General features: G+C 40.1%; 1 protein-coding gene across 1 annotated transcript in view; it reads left to right on the plus strand.

The window, feature by feature from the left end:
* LOC117022222 (cytochrome P450 2U1) overlaps positions 1-19,456 on the plus strand; it is a 22,858-nt gene extending 3,402 nt beyond the window's left edge. Inside the window, exons 2-5 of the mRNA XM_033106095.1 lie at positions 12,959-13,594; positions 15,420-15,581; positions 16,768-16,935; positions 17,687-19,456. Coding sequence (XP_032961986.1) covers positions 12,959-13,594; positions 15,420-15,581; positions 16,768-16,935; positions 17,687-17,865 — 1,145 coding nt within the window. The 3' untranslated portion in view covers positions 17,866-19,456. The remainder of the gene's footprint in view (positions 1-12,958; positions 13,595-15,419; positions 15,582-16,767; positions 16,936-17,686) is intronic.
* The last annotated feature ends 749 nt before the right edge of the window (positions 19,457-20,205 follow it).

The raw sequence follows: 20,205 nt of genomic DNA on the forward strand, positions 1-20,205 counted from the left end.
TTACATGTATGGTGCAACATGTACATGAATTTTTTTAATGCTTTGAATAGCAGAAAATAGGAAAATACCAAAATGTCCATTGGAAGTACATTGGTTAAATAAATTTTGTACCATCCATGTAATGGAGTACTAGACAACCTTCCTGGAAGATATCCAAGAAAGTAAGTAAAATAAAAACAATGTATGACCTTTTTTTTAAAGTAACACTTTCTTTAGTGTATCACTACATAACTAACCACCTTAAAACTGAGTGGTTCAAACAAGTATTGTGGAACGCTGTGGTTGATTGGGTTCAGCTAGTGCCTGTGTTCCACCTGCGCCTGGCTGGGGCTACAGCCATCTGGGGCCTTCACTTTGCCTGGCAGTTGGCGCTGGCTGTCACCTGGGAGCTCAGCAGGGGCTGTTGATGGAAGCACCGTGGTTCTTTTTATTTTCCCACTTCTTGCGCCTGCCTCCCTGCCCCCCCACACTCTGATTCAAGCCGGTTTCTCAGTCCAGTTGTGTAGGACACAGCTCCCTGGCCAGTTGTCGGTGAGCAGCTCACAGCAGCTGTCGCCGGCTGTCGGCCACTCACAATGGCTGCCGGCCGCTCATGGCAGCACACGGTAGCCCACGGCAGCGCTCAGCAGCTCGCGCCGTGGTTCTTTTAATGTAGCCTTTTCATATTGGCATTTACACAGCATGGCAACTGGGTTCCAAGTGGATGAAGGCAAATCTTAAAAGTCACTTCTGCATTCTATTGGTCAAAGCCAGTTACAGGTCCCTTCCAGATGCATGTAGGGGGGAAATTGATTCCACTATTCTGTAAGAATGGACAAGAATTTGTGGCCATCTTTAATTTACCATAAGTGTGCACATGCGTGTGTACGCATGAGCAAACATACATACACACACGTTTATATATTTATAGAAAAATCTTTAAAATACACAAGAAATGGTTGATACTGGTTGCCTTTTACATAAGGGAATAGAGGTTGGGGAAAACTTCTTTGCTTGTGTTCTTTGAATTTTATTATATGTAGTACTATTGAAAAACTCGTTTTTAAGCCTCCTTTTCCCTATGCCACTGCTAAAAGAGCCACTGTTTAACCATTTTCCATTTTTAAATAGCCTAAAGTATAGAAATAACCTGGTTCCAGGGTTTTAAATCTGCTAAAAAATAGATGGTGGACTGCCAAGAGAGTCTGAGATCACAGTTCTGCTGCAGGCAGTACAGTAAAATGATCAAAATCTCTGGGTTTGGATTTAGAACTGGGTTCAGATCTTGGCTTGTCACTATTTAGCTGCATGACCTTAGACAAGCTTCTTAATCTCTTATATAAAACAGGAATAATGGTGCTCAACCCTCAAAATTATGATAATTACAATGCATTATCAGCTGCTTGGTGATTGTGTGGTGTCAAAATATATGCCCTCAATCAATATGTCTCCTCTTCTCAAAACTGCAGAAGTTCTTCATTATCAGTTCAAATCCAGACTATCTATCTTGGTGTTCAGTCTTACATAATATACCAGTACAGAACTTGTCACTTAGACATTCCAGAGTCTCATCAGACATTCTTCCTTTGTAGCTGCACTCTTTTTTTGGGGGGAGGGGGGCGCAGGACTTTATTGGGGAACAGTGTGCACTTTCCAAGTCAAGTTGTCCTTTCAGTCTTAGTTGTGGAGGGCGCAGCTCAGCTCCAGGTCCAGTTGCCATTATTAGTTGCAGGGGGCGCAGCCCACCATCCCTTGTGGGAGTCGAGGAGTCGAACCGGCAACCTTGTGGCTGAGAGCCCGCGCTACAACCAACTGAGCCATCTGGCACTGGCCCATGTGGGAATCGAACTGGCAGCCTTCAGCATTAAGAGCACGGAGGTCTAACCGCCTGAGCCACCAGGCCGGCCCTGTAGCCTCACTCTTTACCGTCCCTAAAGCACAGCACATCCACTCCCAAGTAACGAAATGTGAATAGAGCACTTGATGCATCTCTGCCCATGGCTAGGCCCGACATGTGGCCAGACTTCTTATCCAGGCCCCTTCTCAGACCAGGATCCTCAGCCTCATGATTTGTCTTAACCACCTTTGTATCCTCACTGCTCTACAGTGTCTTTCATCAAATGGGCATTTGATGACTGAAATCTTGTATTAACTTTGGTTTCCAATGTCTTTTTGCTGATTAGCCACTAAGCAGATCCTCAATAAATACTCAGTTGAAAATATATATACTTGTTCAAGTCCCCGATTTTAAATCTTCCGGGCATATACCCAGAAGTGGAATTCCTTGACCATATGGTAATTCTGTTTAATTTTTTCAGTAGCCACCATAATGGCTTTCCACGGTGGCTACACCATTTTACATTCCAACCAGCAACAACCAAGGTTCCAGTTTCTCTACATCCTCACCAATACTTGTTATTTTCTGTTTTTTCATACTGGCTTAAATGTCGCCTCTTTGAGAAAGTGTTCCCTGACATACTTGTCTACCCCTCCCAGGTAGAGGTGAGCTATCCTTTTCTCTATGGTTCCAGTTTCATTTTAACCTCCATCCCATCCCCTACCAGTCATTTGACCTCCTGTCAGTTCCTACTGTCGATATATGCTCTGTATCCATCCACTTCTCTCCATCTCCATTTTAGCATCCTCATCCAAGCTACCATCATTTCTCATCTGATACTTCAGGAAAGGACTCTTAACTAGCCTGCTTGCTTCTCCTCCAATCTTTTATCCACACAGAAGCCAAAGGGATCTCTTAAAAGAAAAATCATGAATCAAACCATGTCAATCCTTACTTGAAACCAGTTATCTCGAACTCCATACTTGACCTACTTAGTGTGCCCTGAAGAATCTGGCCCCTGCCTTCCTTTCTGATTTTATCTCTTTCTCATCTCCTTTTACTTGTACATTTCAACCTGCTATAGACACAATGAGCTGATTCCTGCCAAGCTTGTGGCTGCCTCAGGCTATGGGCTTTGTCATCTTGGGCCTAGAATAAGTTTTCACTTGAGTGACTCCTTGTTGTCTCTCAGGCCAGTTGTTGCCCTTTAGTCCTATTTTAGACACTGCCACAGCTTATTTTATTACATTGTTATTTTATTCAATAAACACTTTGAAAGTATTTAGCCTATTGCTAACTCCACCTACCCCTGGAATGGAAGCTCTATGAGGACAAAGATTTTGTTCAGCTTGGTAGACACTGTGTCCCAACTCATTGACCCAGAGTAGGTAATGAAGAAATGAATGAGTACATGTGCATGCTAGGATCTACTGATGCACTTACCACATCATATTGTAATTTGTGTTGCGTGTCTGTCTTTTCCTGTAGATTTTTAAAGGTAGGAATTAGGTTTTCTTCTGTGAGGTCCTTCCTGGTGGATAGTTTGGTCAAGAATCTGTCTAAAGCAGTTTCTAAGTATTAGTTGTATCACAGCTTATTTAGCAGATCCCTCTTTATTTAAGAAAGGACTGGGAGCCTGGGGTAACTTGGTGCTTCAGTATCTCAACTAAAGCATTTGTTCCCTTAAGAGAGACAGTTATGTGTGTTGGATGAATGTGCTGTGAAAGAATTGAGAAAAATTTCTGTAGCTGGTGAAGGTGATTGACAGGAAAAGGTAGAGGAAGAACCATATGTTACAAAGCAAATGCTTGTGTACTTGACTTGGAACAGAGAACAAATCATCTGAATAGGAAAATTTAGATAGAGGGAGTATTTTTTAATGGAACATTTTCAAGAGTGAAGAATAAGAGGATAATGTGAGTTTATTTCAAGATGCCCATCAAAGGATGAAGGAGCAGATGAGTTCTGAGTGAACTTCACAGGTCACACAATGGATCGTGTGATCAACCTGAGGAAGAGAGTTCACTGGAGCTGAAGGCTGAGTGCTCGGCTGAGCAAGACTTGAGGGGCGCACAGGCCCCCTCTGGCTAAAGGTTTCCAGTTGCAAAATTGTAAAATGTAACATTGTCCAGAAACAAGATGTGTAGACTGTTAGAGAAAAGAAATGATATTAGGGAATTAGGGGCCAATAACTTTATTAAATATTTATCACAAGATATTTTTAAATAATTTGCTGCTGAAGACTAGCAGAGAAGGGAATGATTCATAAACAGTGATGTGTGTAGAGAGGCTGGAAATAACTGACTTAACACATTGCCAAAAGTCTAGAATGTGAGGTGGTTATTTATTGTATTTGAGTTTTTCAAAATATCGTACTTAGATTGGTGTTCTTTTTAAGCCCATAAAAACTGCAATAAACTAAATAGGCCATTAGATGTTCTACATTAGCTGTACCTATCACGCTCATTAACTCATATGATTCTCTTCCTGAGCAGGAAGAGAAAATAAAGTTACAAAGTCAAACCCAAGGCTACCAAAGGAATGCTTTGCTTTAAATGTGGCCTATTTCTTCTAAAAGATTTGTGCACACCTATTTTTTATTGTAAAATATTTCAAATATAAAGTTCAGAGAGCAGTATAAACTCATTTATCCACCACTCAGATTTGCTTCAAAATCATAACCAATATAGCTTTATTTAGTACATGTTTTAAAAACTTACATGTGTCATATATTTAAAGTATATTGTACTTCTAGCTTTTGTTACTTGATTATCTATTTCCCTGTTGATAGAAATCAGATCATTTCTGATTTTGAGAGATTGCTAGAGACTTGGAGCAAGAGTCCAAGCAAATTGCAAAGCCATAAAAATGGAAGGCAAAAGGAAATTTTGAAGAAATTTGAAAGTACAGGATAGATCAGTCTACTGATCAGGATAGATCAGGATAGATAGTGACTACCTTGAAGGGGAACAAGATGCAAAATGAAGTTAGAAACTGAAGGTAGAAAGGAAAGTTCATCTGGGGAATTTGACAACAAATGAGAAAACAAGATAACCGAACCTTGTGGTAAATGCTGTAAAATAGGTATTTAATATAGTTATGTACTCGTATCAAGAGGGCCTGAATTCCCACTAAGAGGAAAACTTCTATGACCCTTTGGAAAGAAAGGGCAAATATAATCAGTGGATAGTATTTTCTCTGCTTCAGGAATGAGAAAACATATATGATCAATGTAGGATTGCATCACATTTATTGTATTTTACGTTTTTTTTATTATAGTAATATATGTTTATTATTGTAAAACATAAAACAATGGAAAGGAAAAACATAATTCTTTTCAGTTCTTTTCAGAAATCATCTGCGATCAGTACTATTTTGAGATAGCCATTATTGACATTTTTATATGTCACCTTTGTCTCAGTCTGTTTGGGCTGATGTTACAGAGTACCATAGTCTGTGTGGCTTATAAACAACAGAAACTTATTTCTCATGGTTCTGGAGGCTGGGAAATCCAAGATCAAGGCTCTGGCAGATTTGGTGTCTGGTGAGGACCCACTTCCTGGTTCACAGTCAGCTGTCTGTAACTGCAGATGGGAGATCTGTGAGGCCCTTGTATAAGGGCACTAGTCCTGTTCATAAGGGCTCGTCTGCCATGACCTACTCACCTCCGAAAGGCTGCACCTTCATCAGCATATTGGGCATTAGGATTTAACATGAATTTTGGAAGGACACAATCATTCAACCTATGGCAACCTTTTTTAGGATTTTTTTCTGTATGTACATATATTTTTAAAAATGTATTTGCTTCCTTAAAATGGAATCACATTCTTCACACTCTTTAAAATTGTTTCTATCAGGTGGCCGGATGGCTCAGTTGGTTAGAGTGCGAGCTCTCAACCACAAGGTTGCCGGTTAAATTCCCTCTGTGGGATGGTGGGCTGCACCCCTTGCAACTAAGATTGAAAATGGTGACTGGACTTGGAACTGAGCTGTGCCCTCCACAACTAGATTGAAGGACAGGGACTGATGGGAGGACTGGAAAAACACACTGTTCCCCAATATGCCCCCCAAAAAAATTGTTTTAAAAAAATCATGTAAAGTATCATGAATATATTTCCATATTATTAAATATTCTCCTCCAAAGTTCTTAAAAGCTGTACAGTATTCTTTTGTGAAAATATAGTCAATTTAACCTATCCTTTATTTGATTTGAGGTGGATTTTTGTTTTAATTGTCTAGCATGTATACCTCTGACAAAAGCACCCCTTTTTTCTGAGGAATTCTTTGTACCCACCATTCTTTTGCACCCATTAACTGTGGCTGGGATGAAAGATGGCACATTTTACAAGAACTCTCCTCCCTGGCCACAGTGATCTGTTTAGTGATAGACCTCTGATCAAAGGGGGATTGACCAGATTATTTCACCACTTTGTAACACTGGTTAGTCGGTATAGTTTGGAAACTTCAAGCCATAAAATAAACTTAAGATGTCCAAAATTGGTATTACGGGATACCTCATTGAAGCATTTGAATCCTTCCCCAGCATTTTTCAGGTTGGACCTGGTGAATATAGGGCTTTTCTCTTTGGTGGTGAAAATGGGAGAATAGGCATCTCAAAACAGCTCCTGATTCTTGTGAAAGCTGGTCTGGAGTAGGGAAGAAGTCAGTCAGTCAGAAAGAAGTTAAAAATAGTTACACGAAAGAGTTCTGTGGCATTTAGTGTTCCCTGAGGTAGTGACACCCGACCCTTCCTGTTTTTTGGTTCCATAGCCTAATTGGCCTTTTTGTTAAACTAGACTGACGGTATATTTTGGTCATTCCCAACCAAAACAGTCCTGCTGTTTTTCTTCGGAGCTGTTTTTGTTTTCCCTGTTATTATCCTCCTTGAGATGAAGTCTTTGCATATATTCATGAATGCCATTGCTTTTCAGGGCTAAGAATGGAGAATATACCACCAACTGCAGGATATACCTGAACCTCTTCCAATCATTTCTAAGACCATCAGCCATTCTGGCTCCATGTCATGGGTGTTTTGTGAAGTTTGAACAATCCCAAGGCGGTTAATTCTGTCCATGTCTCTCATCCCTGGCGTCCCCAGGCACCATCTCTGTGGTCGTCTTTTCTGTCTTGACTTCACTCCTATCAGCGCATCATCCAAGACCTTGATGCTTAAATATTAGCCTCTTCTGAGAAGGTTCCCTCCACTTTCTTGCTTTAATCTAAACCTGATTTCCCCCGAAGATAATTTAGCCCTTCTTGAAACACCCTCTTTGGCCTCACTGAAGTTATTTTTCTAAGAGATGCCTTCATCACTCACATCCTCGTTTATAAATGAAGTATCCGCTCAGATGTCCTCTCTCCTGAGAAGCACCACCTCCCATCAGCTCCCATGGTGTTCCTTCCTCTGTCCACACGGCAACTTCAGTATACCCCCAACATACAACATTCAGTATCATACATCCTAGCAATGCAACTTCAGTACAACCCAACATACAACATTCAGTGTTCAACTTCACTACAATCCAACATAGAACAGTGTGTTAGGGTTGTTGGTTTACCCAGTTCTTCACAAGACGGAACTGGGTTTACCCAGTTCTTCACAAGCATCGTGAGAACAAGGACTGTATCTTAAATCTGCGTGCCCTTAGTATCTGGCACATAGGAGACACTAAATAAGTATTGGGAAAATTGATAGAAAAAGGGGATTTTGCTAGATAAAATATTTCTAAACTACAAATGTGTAGTTTCAAAGATGGTGCGTAGATGATACAGACTGGGGACCTAACAAAGGAAAAATATCGTACGTTCCTTGAGTAATTGGACAAAACAGAGATGTCATGTCAGAGACATCACGTGATATCTTAAATAATGAAATGGTAGTTCAAGTTAGTGTCAAACCCTGACATTAGAGTGAGAGACCATATCTTTCCAAGAAAAGAAAAGGAGGCCCAACAACACTTAGCCTCTGAATGCTGAATGCAGCAAAAAACTTGGCCCCGGGTTAAAAAAGAGGAAGAGTGACTAAGCTGTGGTAGCCTAGGAAATAGTTTATGGAGCTTGATTAAACAAAGGGAGAGTTCTGTTTTCGGGAATAGTTGAAACATTTCCATTCCATATTTGTCTTGCTCGTCACACGAGAGGGACTTTTAGCAGAAGCAGACTCCACCCACGATGAAATGCATCTGCAGCCCTGCACCCCAACATGTGAAGACAACACCTGGACAGGGGATTGCCAGATGACTTCATAGGGTGGAGGACGGCCACCTTTAAGTGTCTACAGAGGAGGCTACTAGTGGGGTGTGAGATAACTTACCCTGTAGAACTCCCAAAGGCTTAGGATCTAGAGGTACAGGGGTGAGCCAGTGGGTTGAAAACAGCAATGGTTTCACATGCATATAAAATATAGTTAGAGCAGCTTTTTTTTTTATCACCACCCCCACTCCTGCAGAAATAGAAAGTAGCTGCTCTGGAAAACCTTGGGTTTTAGTGACCTCTTGGCCAGCCAGGGATGCAGGGTTGGGGGAGCGGGACAGAGAGATATGGCCTTGTACCAAGCAAGATGATAAGTTGCCTCTAGAGAAAGAGAGGACTTGTACAGAGCTTCACTCTGAGTGAATTAGATAGAGAACACACAACAACAACTGGCCACCAGCAAAAGAAAACAAGGACATTTGGCTGTCTCGGCCCTCACCCTGGCAGAGAAGATGTTCTCCCCCACTGCTCATCTCTGTTGCAACTACTCTGCCATTTTAGTGCCAAAGCAGCTGTAGACTATATGGAAGTGAATTACCGTGGCTCAATAACTGGCTGTGTTCTAGTTCAATTTTATTTATAGACCCTGAAATTTGAATTTCATATGATTTTCACATACTACAAAATATTCTTATTTTTTTCTAACCATGTGAAAATATAGAAGTCTTAGCTCTCTGGCAATACAAAAAGAGGCTGCAGGCAGGATTTCGCCTGTGGTCTGTAGTTTGCTGACCACTACACTAAACTTTAAGTAAGCTTGTTAAAAATTTAAGGGTGAGCTTTCACCCTGTTTCTCTCAATGCAAAAGAAGGCAAGAGCGGTGGCCAGGTGGCTCAGTTGGTTAGAGTGCGAGCTCTGAACAACAGGGTTGCCAGTTCGATTCCCACATGGGCCAGTGAGCTGTACCCTCCACAACTAGAATGAAGACAATGAGCTGCTGCTGAGCTGCTGGAGGGGCGGCCGGACGGCTCAGCTGGTTAGAGTGCAAGTTCTCAACAACAAGGTTGCTGGTTCAATTCCCACATGGGACGGTGGGCTGCACCCCTGCAACTAAATATTGAGAATGGGTACTGGACTTGGAGCTGAGCTGCATCCTCTACAACTAGATTGAAGGACGACTTGGAGCTGATGGACCCTGGAGAAACACACTGTTCCCCAATATTCCCCAATAAAATTTATAAAAAAAGAAGAATTAAAGCTGATAAATTTAACATTGCAGCATATTCTTAGGGAAAAAAAGGCAAGAAAGGAAGGGAGAAAAAAGAACAGATGCAGCCAAATAGAAAGTTCAAAATAATATGTTAGAAATAAATTAGTACTTATATTAAATGTAAGTGGACTTACCTTACTGGCTAAAAGATTACCAGAATGGATTTTTTTTAATTCAAATATATGTTGTTTTAAAAGAGATATACCCTCCCCCTGAAAAAGAGCCATTTGCCAAACCTAAGGGTACATTCAAGTTCAAAGTAAAAGAAAGGAAAAGGTTATACCAAGAAAATACTTAAAAAAGAAAAGCTCTTGTATTTTTGACAAAATATACTTTAAGTCTTCATTGTTAAGAATAAGGAGGGCATTGCAAGATGATAAAAGGAGGTTTGTTGGTTGTTGTTTTTTAGCAAGGAAGATATAATAAGTCTGGACTTGAATGTACCTAACAATTGTTATAATGACGATCGGGGAAAAGAAAGAGGAACACACGCTAGAGAGCAGCTAATTAATTTATTTAGCAATATCTAATCAATTTATTTAGCAATATGCAACAGCAAAAGACAGGCAATTAAAACAATGTGCTTATGACAGAAAGTAAAAGTGGTTAAGACTAAACTATATACATTGATAACAATGTCATGTTAAAGGAGTACACATATATATGTTTAAGAGATTCCCCATATATGTTTATTACTGATCAAAAATCACTTGGCTAAATACACAAGTATCATCAATAAGGAGTATCCAAAAGCAGTAAATAAATTTTACAGGATAGCAACTATTACAGTAGATGCCAAAAGCTCACCAAACTGTGGGGAAACAACAGTGGAAAGGTCAGGAATCAAAACCTTGCCAGGTCCACAGCTGGATAGCTGAGGCGTCTCCTGATGCTGCAAGCTGCATACAAGTTTCCAAAATGCTAACAAGTTCCCCAAAATACTGCTGCTGTTGCCATTGTTGTTGTTGTTGTTGTTGTTGCTGGAAGTTAGGGCGACTCCTGATGCTGCAAGCTGCATATAAGGTTCTAAAATGCTAACGAGTTCTCAAAAAGGCTAACCGTGGGGAATAACACTGGAAAGGTTGGGAACCAGCCAGAACCAGCCAGACCTTACCAGGTCCGTGGCTGGAAGTCAGGGCATCTCCTGATGTTGGTAAGCTGTATGTTGTATGCAAGTGTTCAAAATGTTAGAATGATGAAGAATCACCAATGACAAATGACGAAAATTACACTGTCAACTGAGGTCTGTCATGTATTTTTTCAGATGTACCCTAGAGCCAAGCTCCTTGTTTCTGCCTCCCCCTCAGGGAATGGCCAGTTCCAGGAGGGTTCGGCAGTTACTTTGACAAAAATATTGCTTATCCCACTGAAGGGCCAGTTTATTTAGACAAACAATACCTACTGTTCTCGCCTGGGACCATTGGCCCAAGGCCTTCCAAAGCCTGGCAACTTGCCTGTCATGTAATTCTGCTATAACTTAGTTAGTTCTCCACCTCATCTGCTGATGCGGGCAAAAGAGACAAAAAAACTCTTCATCACCACATATATCCCCTGCTGGGAATGAGACGAAGGAGAATTTTCTTAACCCTAAGCTTACCATCACCTCACATGCAGTCTCTCATGTGAGGGAACAAAAAGCTGACAGACAAAAGCTAACATCAGCCAATGAAGGCAAATTTTCTTAACATCTTTCCCACAGTTGTTTAGTATGTATGTACCTAACGACACAGATAGATACATAGACACAAATATCTATATAGCTATGATATTTATCGACATATAGCAAAACCCTACAGAACGGCAAAAAGAAATTGACAAATTCATCGTTATAGTAAGTATTTTAATGTAAGTATTTGAATAGTTGATATATCAGGCAGATAAAAATGTGGTAAGGACACCAAAGATGTGAGTGCAACAGTTATGAAATTTCCTCTGTTGGACAAATAGTGCACCCTCTATCCAACATTTGCTTGGGTAAATATTCTTCTGCACTTCACTTAGAAATTTTATTAAAATTGATCACATACCAGGCTAAAAAGCTCATCAGTGTCAAAAATCAGTATGAAACAAATCGAGGTGGGTGGCAAAAGAAAATCATAATAGAAAAAAAATTAAACTGTAATGAAACTACATGCAAACTATACTTGTGGACCACTGCTAAAGAGGCAACTGTAGAGCCTTAACTCACTTATTATGATAAAGGTCTGAAAATTAATGAGTTAGAAGACCAACTTTATCCAAAAAAAGAACAAAAGCATAAACTCAAAGGAAAAATGAGGAGCATGTAATTATAATTTTAGACAAATTCTTCTAGAGAGAAAGAATATACTCTGGCTCATTTTAGGAGGCCAGTGTATTCAGACAAGTACATTACGAGAAAGGAAATTTATAGGCCATTTTCATTTATGAATATAAAGTTTTTAAAAAACTTAACATATTAAAAAACCTAAAAAACCAAGTCCAATGTTTTTTAAAAAGCATAAAAATATAACTGAAGTTGGATTTATTCTTGGATTGCAAGCAAGTCCAATTATCAAAGAAGATAATTTTCAAAGTAATCTGTAAATTAAATCCAGTCAAAATCCCAAACACGCTTTTTTAAAAATAGGATTTGACAAGATGATAAAAGTTTTATAAAAGAGTAAAGAGCCAAGAATAATCAAAAACAATTTTGAGAAAGAACAAGCTGTGGGAGGACTTCCCTATTAGATACTAAGATTTATTATAAAGTTCCCATATATATTATTAAGTAACAATAATTACTTTTACTGTTCTATATCCCAGTGACTGACACACAGTAGGCATTCAGGAATATTTGTTAAGTGAACAAGGCATGTCCTTGAAAGTAGCAGAAAAGAAGTACATTAAAAATGGAAAAGGAGAACTGGCTGAAACAATGAAGCACACTCCATGGAAGACAGGATGAAATAGGTGACAGGAAACAAGGATTACCTGAGAACAATTCTGTTGCAGTTTTGTTGGGTTTGATGGTGGAATATGTATAACATAAAGGAGAATCAAATAAGATACAGTTGTGGATGACCTTGAGTTCAGATGTTTTTAAATTAACGCTGCTGCCAACAATAGTTTAGATTTACCTGCCAGTTATCTGATTCCAACCTTTGATGGCCAGTGTTCTAATCCAGTTGGGCTGTTGGTTTATTCGGCTCCTATTTAACAAGGTCCTCCTCCGTGCCCAGCACTAGGCCAGAAGCTGAGATTTTAATGATGAGCACAACCAGTTATGATCCCAGTCCTCGTGTGCCATCTGCTATCCTGCTTTCCTTCTGTTCAGAATGTTGAGAATATGTTGAGGGTCTCTCCAGCCTGAAATATTTTCTAAGCCTGGATTCACTCTTATGAAAATAACATTTTGAAATTTACACCAACTGTAGAAATCGAAACTCATTGCTTTTTATTTCACCACGAGTTAGTATCTATAATAATAAGCTTTCTAACAAATTTTCCTAATCAAATCCCATAGGACTTTTGTTATTAGAAATAGATACTATTTTGATAGCTACATGTTGCTAATCATTCTTCTCGGCTGGTGATCTTTATCTGTACATGAACTTTGCACAAGTAACCTGAGAAGTGTAGAATATACTTCATGGTATGTCCCGGTTAGTGTGATCAGTCATTGCTCTCTTTCACCTTTTCTTCTTGGTGTTCTTTTGCAGGGGTTGTATTCGCACGTTATGGTCCAATCTGGAGACAACAGAGGAAGTTCTCTCATTCAACGCTTCGTCATTTTGGCTTAGGGAAGCTTAGCTTGGAGCCCAAGGTTATCAAGGAGTTCAGATATGTGAAAGAGGAAATGCTAAAGCACGGGCAAGACCCTTTCAACCCCTTCCCCATCATCAACAACGCCATCTCGAACATCATCTGCTCCCTGTGCTTTGGCCAGCGCTTTGAGTACACCAATAATGAGTTTAAGAAAATGCTTCATTTTATGTCACGAGGGTTAGAAATCTGTCTGAACACCCAGCTCCAGCTGGTCAATATATGCTCCTGGCTTTATTACCTTCCCTTTGGACCATTTAAGGAATTAAGACAAATTGAAAAGGACATTACCGCTTTCCTTAGAAAAATCATCAAAGACCATCGACAGTCTCTGGATGTTGAGAACCCTCAGGACTTCATCGACATGTACCTTCTCCATGTGGAGGAAGAGAAGAAAAATAACAGCAATAGTAGTTTTAATGACGATTACTTGTTGTATCTCATTGGGGATCTCTTCATTGCCGGAACGGATACCACAACTAACTCTTTGCTTTGGTGCCTTCTGTATATGTCACTGAACCCTGGCATACAGGGTAGGTAATAGATATTTTCCTTTATTCATGGCAAAACCAGGTTATTTAACTTAGGATCAGCAACCTTAGTGATCCTGTGGCTCCTAGCACTAAGCAGTGCCTTCAGGCTGGAAAACAAAATGGAAATATCTGCATCTCATAAGGAGTTGGGATGGTGTTAACAGCGATAATCCAAAGTTTTTAGACATTGTCATACTTGCTTGCCCCTGCTTTAAATCTCAACAGGTCTGATTCTGTGTGGAATCTATGATGGAAAAAGAACTTTAGAGAAGAATAACAATTTAGAGCTGAAGGGAATCACATTGATTATCTGAACCCATTCATCTTGTTTTGAAAATGGAGAACAGAAGCCCAGAGAAGTTCTGTGACTTTCACAGAGTCACACAGCTAGTTCCATCACATCAATGCCAATAGGCCGTGGATGTCAGTGGCAGTTCATAGTGGAAGAATACAGGGAGGACAGTGTATTGTCCCTGTGACAAATAACCACAAATTTAGTGACCTGAAACAACACAAATTTGTTATCTTCTAGTTCTGTACATTAGAAACTTGAAACATGTCTCATTGGGCTAAAATCAAGATGCTGGGGGTGTCGCAGTCTTTCTTGGAGGCTCCAGAGGAGAATCCATTTCCATTTCCTTGGCTTATTGTCCTCTTCCTCCATCTTGGAAGCCAGAAATGTTGCGTCTCTCTGACCATTCTTCCATTGTCACATTTCCCTGTGATTCTAAACTCAACTGGGAAAAGTTCTCCAATTTTAAAACCCATGAAATTAGATTGGGCACAGCCAGAAAATCCAGGATAATCTCCCCATCTGAGGTCCTTAATGTAATCACAGCTGTGAAGTCTCTTGCCAGATAAGGCAGCCTATTCACAGGGTTCAGGAGATTAGGTTGTGCACATGTTTGAGGGGCTATTTTTTGCCTCCTAAAGATGGGGCTGTGCTTACCTGTATTAGTTAATCGACTGCTGAGAAACAAATTATCCCAAACTTCTGCAGCTTAAAACCACCACCATTTATTATCTCACATAGTTTCTGAGGATCAGGAATCCAGGAGTGGCTTAGCTCCTGGGAGAACTTTTCCCAGTTGAGTTTCGAGTCAGAGGGAAATGTGACTATGGAAGAATGGTCAGCGAGACGCAGCATTTCTGGTTTCAGGTTTCTCATGAGGTTGTAGTCAAATCTGGCCGGGGCTGCAGTCATCAGTGAACTTGACTGGTCCTGAAGGATCCACTTCCACGATGGTTCATCCACGTGACTGCTGGCTGCAGGCCTTAACCCTTGGGCTGCTTGACTTGGCAGCTGCCTTCTCTCAAACGAGTGAATGGCCAAGACAAGACACAGTGTCTTTTATAACCTAAGCTTAGAACTGACATGCCAACACTGCTCCCTTATTCTGTTGGTCACATAGACCAACCTGGTACAGCGTGGGAGGGGACTGTGTAAGAACGTGAAAACCAAGAGGCAGGGATCAGTAAGGGCCATGTTGGGCTACCACACACTGTCACATATAAAAGCTTGGAGAGCCCATCCGGTGTTCATATGAGAGAATGATTCTGAGTGCTCCTGAGCAGAGTGCCTCCTCCTTTGCCCCGCTCTTCTGCCATCGTCCTTTAAAGTCATGGTGTGGTCCAGGGTCCCTGGGACGAGCTGCCTCGACTTGGAATATCTGACCAATGCTTCACTTCACTGAGGCTGAGTCAGGCCTGGCACTGCCAACTTGCCAGTTGTGTGTACAAGGTGATGGAAAGTATGCGTAGGAGGGTAGTCTCAACTTACTCCTGCTTATCTTCTGCTTTATTCTTTCCTTCTTTTTTTGTGCAGAAAAGGTTCACGAAGAAATTGAAAGGGTCATTGGTGCTGACCGAGCCCCTTCTCTCACTGACAAGGCCCAGATGCCCTTCACAGAAGCCACCATCATGGAGGTGCAGAGGCTGGCTATGGTGGTGCCGCTCTCCATTCCTCATATGACCTCGGAGAAAACAGGCAAGTCTAAGGTCTTCCTCCTTTGAATGCCCTTGAGGGAAGCCCAGCTCCTCAGTCCAGAGGAGTTGAGGTATGGGTGTGGTGACCATCGCCTAGCTCGATCTTTCTGACGGTTCAGCACTGCGTCCTGGACAGTCAAATGTCCAGAGACTGCGTCAGCTAGTTGCCCATTACTTGTTGTATTGGCATTCCAGTGCAGACTGTTTTGTAAATAGCTCTCTCACCTTCAGAGCACACATGCTTACAGTTCTCAAACAAATTTTGCCATTTACGGTAGCTGCATTGGCAAAAGAAACTCCAGAATTAATAGAGGCCCCCTCTTCTTAGAGGTCCGAAGAGCTAGTCTAAATACGGATTTAAGGATTTTATTAATAACTGGGAATTATCCTAGTTCAATTTTTATAATATTGCAATTGAAACATAAATATTGAAGAATTAGAAGAACCCATCTGATTCTAAAGACACTTGATTCAACCTCTCACCTACATTGAAATGTGTCCATTTGGTCATGTCTTTGACATATAAGCACTCAGACTCTGCAAACATCCCTCATAACAAGAAATTGACCTCCTCTGGAGACAGCCCAGGATGTAATGGGCTTAGATCTAGTTATGAGACAGCTGTAGTAGGCAATCTCTTAGAAATGACACCAGATTATTTGTTTCTTTGGTGCAAATTAGATGCACTGTGTGTGCAGTATCTTTTGGGCGTTGTTTAATGTGCATATGAATTTGCCAGCTAGTTAAGAGCCAGTGCTGACTTCCCTGTACCTCCCTTTACCTTAGCTTACTTTCCTCATCATATTATTGTATGGAGATAAGACTCTGTAAAGCTCTATATAAGTATAGGAATTTGTATTCTTTGGGAAAGTTTACCTGGAATGCCCTGTGATTTCTGTTTTAGTGTTTTCTCTTAATTGTAAGGTTTTTATGGTTTGATCTAATTCATTAGCTGACATCCATCCGGTCAATTCCTGTGCCCCATCTCAGGCTGGGTCCTGGGGTGGTGTGGAGAAAAGGATGCTAACAGATAAGGTCTTGGCCCCAACCTCAAGTACCGCAAGGTTTAGTCTCAGCAAATTAAGAAGCTAGGTATGTATCTAGATGTTTTTCAGATAGCAATGTTTATAGAGAACTATTAGTAAAAGCATGCATGTTGAATGACACTGGTTTTGTTTGTTTTTTAGTGCTCCAAGGGTACACTATTCCCAAAGACACAGTGATAGTACCCAACTTGTGGTTAGTGCACAGAGACCCAGCCATTTGGGAGAAACCTGATGATTTCTACCCTGAACGATTTCTGGATGATCAAGGACAACTTATTAAAAAAGAAACTTTTATTCCTTTTGGGATAGGTCAGTTAAACTTTTATTTTCTTAATGGCATGATTAAAAATGAAGTAGAACCAAAAGAATCTTTTATTATTTCATGACATTGTTTTTTAAATGTTTCTTTCTTGGTAAGCTAATATAAGAGATAAATAACTAGATAATGCATCTCCACTATGTTCATTTCAGATTTTTAAAACAAAATGCAGGCAGTTCGTTCTAAATCTTTAAACATGACCAGAAATCTTCCTTTCTGATCTGCTCAGGTGATTGTTCGAGTCCCAGGAAACTGTTGGAATTAAGTTGACTTTGTGCTGGGCTGGTGGGTGAGAGGAGGGGTTCTCTATTCTCAGCAGTCCGCCTTTTAGGTTCCTAGATGAGGACACGTAGGATTCTTTCTATAAGAGAAGGAATGCTCCAGAGAGTCTTACCTGATTTATTTTCTCCCGAATCTCCCAGGTAACAGTGCAGGAAAGAGATAAATAGGTAGATAATGCGGAGACGAGGTAGCTGCCACATTGGATCTGTCTATAGTTCCTGTCTAGGATGAGGATAGATTTTTTATGAGTTGGAGTTAAAACGTGAACTTGGTATGTAAAAACTCTCATCAGCATATATTGTGGGAGGTCATATGGCATATGTGGTAATTTTATTTTAAATCTCTGTATCTGCCTTTAAAACACTCAGTGTAGATATTTCATATAAATGTGTCCTTTTTGAGACAGGGCAAGGAATGATGGTACTATCATGCTTACTTTTTTTCTCATCTCATTTTTAGGGAAACGGGTGTGTATGGGAGAGCAGCTGGCAAAGATGGAATTATTCCTGATGTTTGTGAGTCTAATGCAGAGTTTCACATTCTCTTTACCTAAGGATTCAAAGAAGCCTATCATGACTGGAAGATATGGTCTAACTTTAGCCCCACATCCATTTAACATAATCATTTCAAAGAGATAAAGAGCATCTCCAAGGAGAGATGGTGAACAGAATGTAAATACATATCCTTCTAAATAGAATTTTCCTTCTACACTTGACAGCGGATCCAGCAACTCAGGTTAGCTTCAGATTAGCGAGATCCTAGAAAGAGGGTAGAGCATACAGCTTTTATCTTGGAGGATTCCTCAGGGGGATACTTTAGCCATTTTAGTAATGCATATCTGATTTAAGGGATGGAACCGAAGTACTGGATTGGGAAGCAGGAGATCTAGATTTTATTCCCAAGGGCGTATACCAATGAGCATTTCTTCTCATCTCTCAGTGCCTTAGTCATTTTGTATGTAAAAAAACTTGGGTAACAAAACTTGGCCTTCTGTCTCTCAGCATTAATGAAGGTCAAATGCCTCCTAGCTTTTCTGGCATCACCAAAGCACTGTTATGTTCTAGAGAACCAATTCAGGAGTAGAAGAAAGACCTACCTGTTTAAGACCTGTGACAACATCACAGTGGTGTTCAGACTTGAATACTTTGTCAGGGAAGGATGTGAGTTTAGGCTGTTAGAGCTTTTCTTGGCACAGATCCCATGTCAGTTTTGGGTGGTTTGTTTTGTTAATCTTTTTATGATTTTAGTTTTTACTTTTTGTAGACATGGGAGGAAGTGGACCCCGGTCCAGTATGTTGAGAAAAACCTTATTGTCTGAATTTATATGTCTACCTTCTATTTCAAGTATATAAAAAGTGAGCCTGGCTGAAAAAGTAGTAGCTTCATGGTAGAATTCCTTTCTGCTGAGTTTACTTGCAAAGATGTAGCTCTCTACCTTTTGACTTGAGCCCTGAATAATAAGCCTGGGAATTTTGTACTGGGATTCATCAGGAAAGGATTCAGATTGGACTGAACACTTCTTTCCTATTCTCCCTGCCACCAAGCCTAATGTATCTCATCCTTGAATACTCTCAAAGACAAGAAGTCATTCTTACTAAGAGAACTAAATTGTTTCTTAATAAAGAAGGCCCCTCTAGAAGGGCAGTTCTCAAGAAAGGTAATGACCTCTTTCAGAGGGTGTTTGGAAATGTGTGGGTGCACAATGATGGGGGTGCTACTGGCCTTTTGCTGCCTTGAGGCCAGGATACTAAATATCTGAGCAGTTCTGTACAATGAAGAATTGTCCTGCCGAGTATGCCAATATTTCTCCCAATGAGAACATACTCAAAAGAATGACTAGCCTTTTCCTTTATTCTCCCATAGTACCCCCTCTTTATATAGATGTACTCATGATAGTTAATATGAACAACTTTATTGTTTAGCCTTTCTTTCTGCTTGCACCATATTTAATGTTTGACTTGTAAGCTGACATAATTCTTACAGAGACTTAGATGCCATTTTGTAGCCGATGAAGCTGAGGCTTAGAACTGTTAAGGGACCTAGTTGAAAGATACCATTGTTCATTGCAAACCTGCTAGTCTTCGTGACTAGACAGTTCTTTCTAAATCACTTCTCGGTATTGCCACCTCTCGATCCCATAGCAGTCTATGCCTCTGCACTTTCAATATGGCTAAATGAAATACAGGTTTATCTTTAGGTGCCTTGATAATTTTTGTTAATTAAAAAAACCAACAACCTAATGAACTAAATGGCCAGGAACAAACTGTGAGTAAATGGAGAGGCTGCTGTATGGCTTTTAGAAGAGATGACACATGTGTGGACTATACTGCACCTTAAGCAGGAAAGTTGGTTCTTGATCTGGAATTTCATATGCTTTTCAACTGCACTAATAACTTGGCAGTAGCAAGTTTATTATTCCTTTATTTTATACAATGCTTAATTTCAGCTTTCCTAACAAAAGTTTGTAGCTCTCTTGAGAAAAAAACTGTTCTGTGAGATTATGTTGAAATCAGATGTTTATTAAACTCTTAAACATAATGCCTCAAACTATAGTACTTTAAAAACATCTTTATATGGTAAGTCACTGAAAGGGCTGTAATGCTTTCCTTGTCCATGCCAACATTTTACAATTTTATACTTTATGATTTGTTTCAAATGTAAAAATAATAGTATTTTGTTTTGTAAGTCTGCCTAATATCTAATTTTTAATCCACATCTTTAGCATAATTTTTATGCTTATTAAACATTTTATTTTAACTCTGATAGTGTCATGTCTGATATTTTTGGTTCTGATTTTATTTTAACTGCTGAACAAAATTCTGTTTTACCAGATGTCAAGTTAGGAAATGGAAGAGGGGGTAGACCTCCAAAAAGACAGAGATGACCACAGTATTATGTAAGAATTTAGACAGGTGGGTAATACTTCAAAATGTCCCCTCAGAGCAGTTACTCTCAGGACTGTATCACAGCCCAAGTCT

This window comes from Rhinolophus ferrumequinum, chromosome 5 (assembly GCF_004115265.2).
Source record: "Rhinolophus ferrumequinum isolate MPI-CBG mRhiFer1 chromosome 5, mRhiFer1_v1.p, whole genome shotgun sequence".
Taxonomy (NCBI): domain Eukaryota; kingdom Metazoa; phylum Chordata; class Mammalia; order Chiroptera; family Rhinolophidae; genus Rhinolophus; species Rhinolophus ferrumequinum.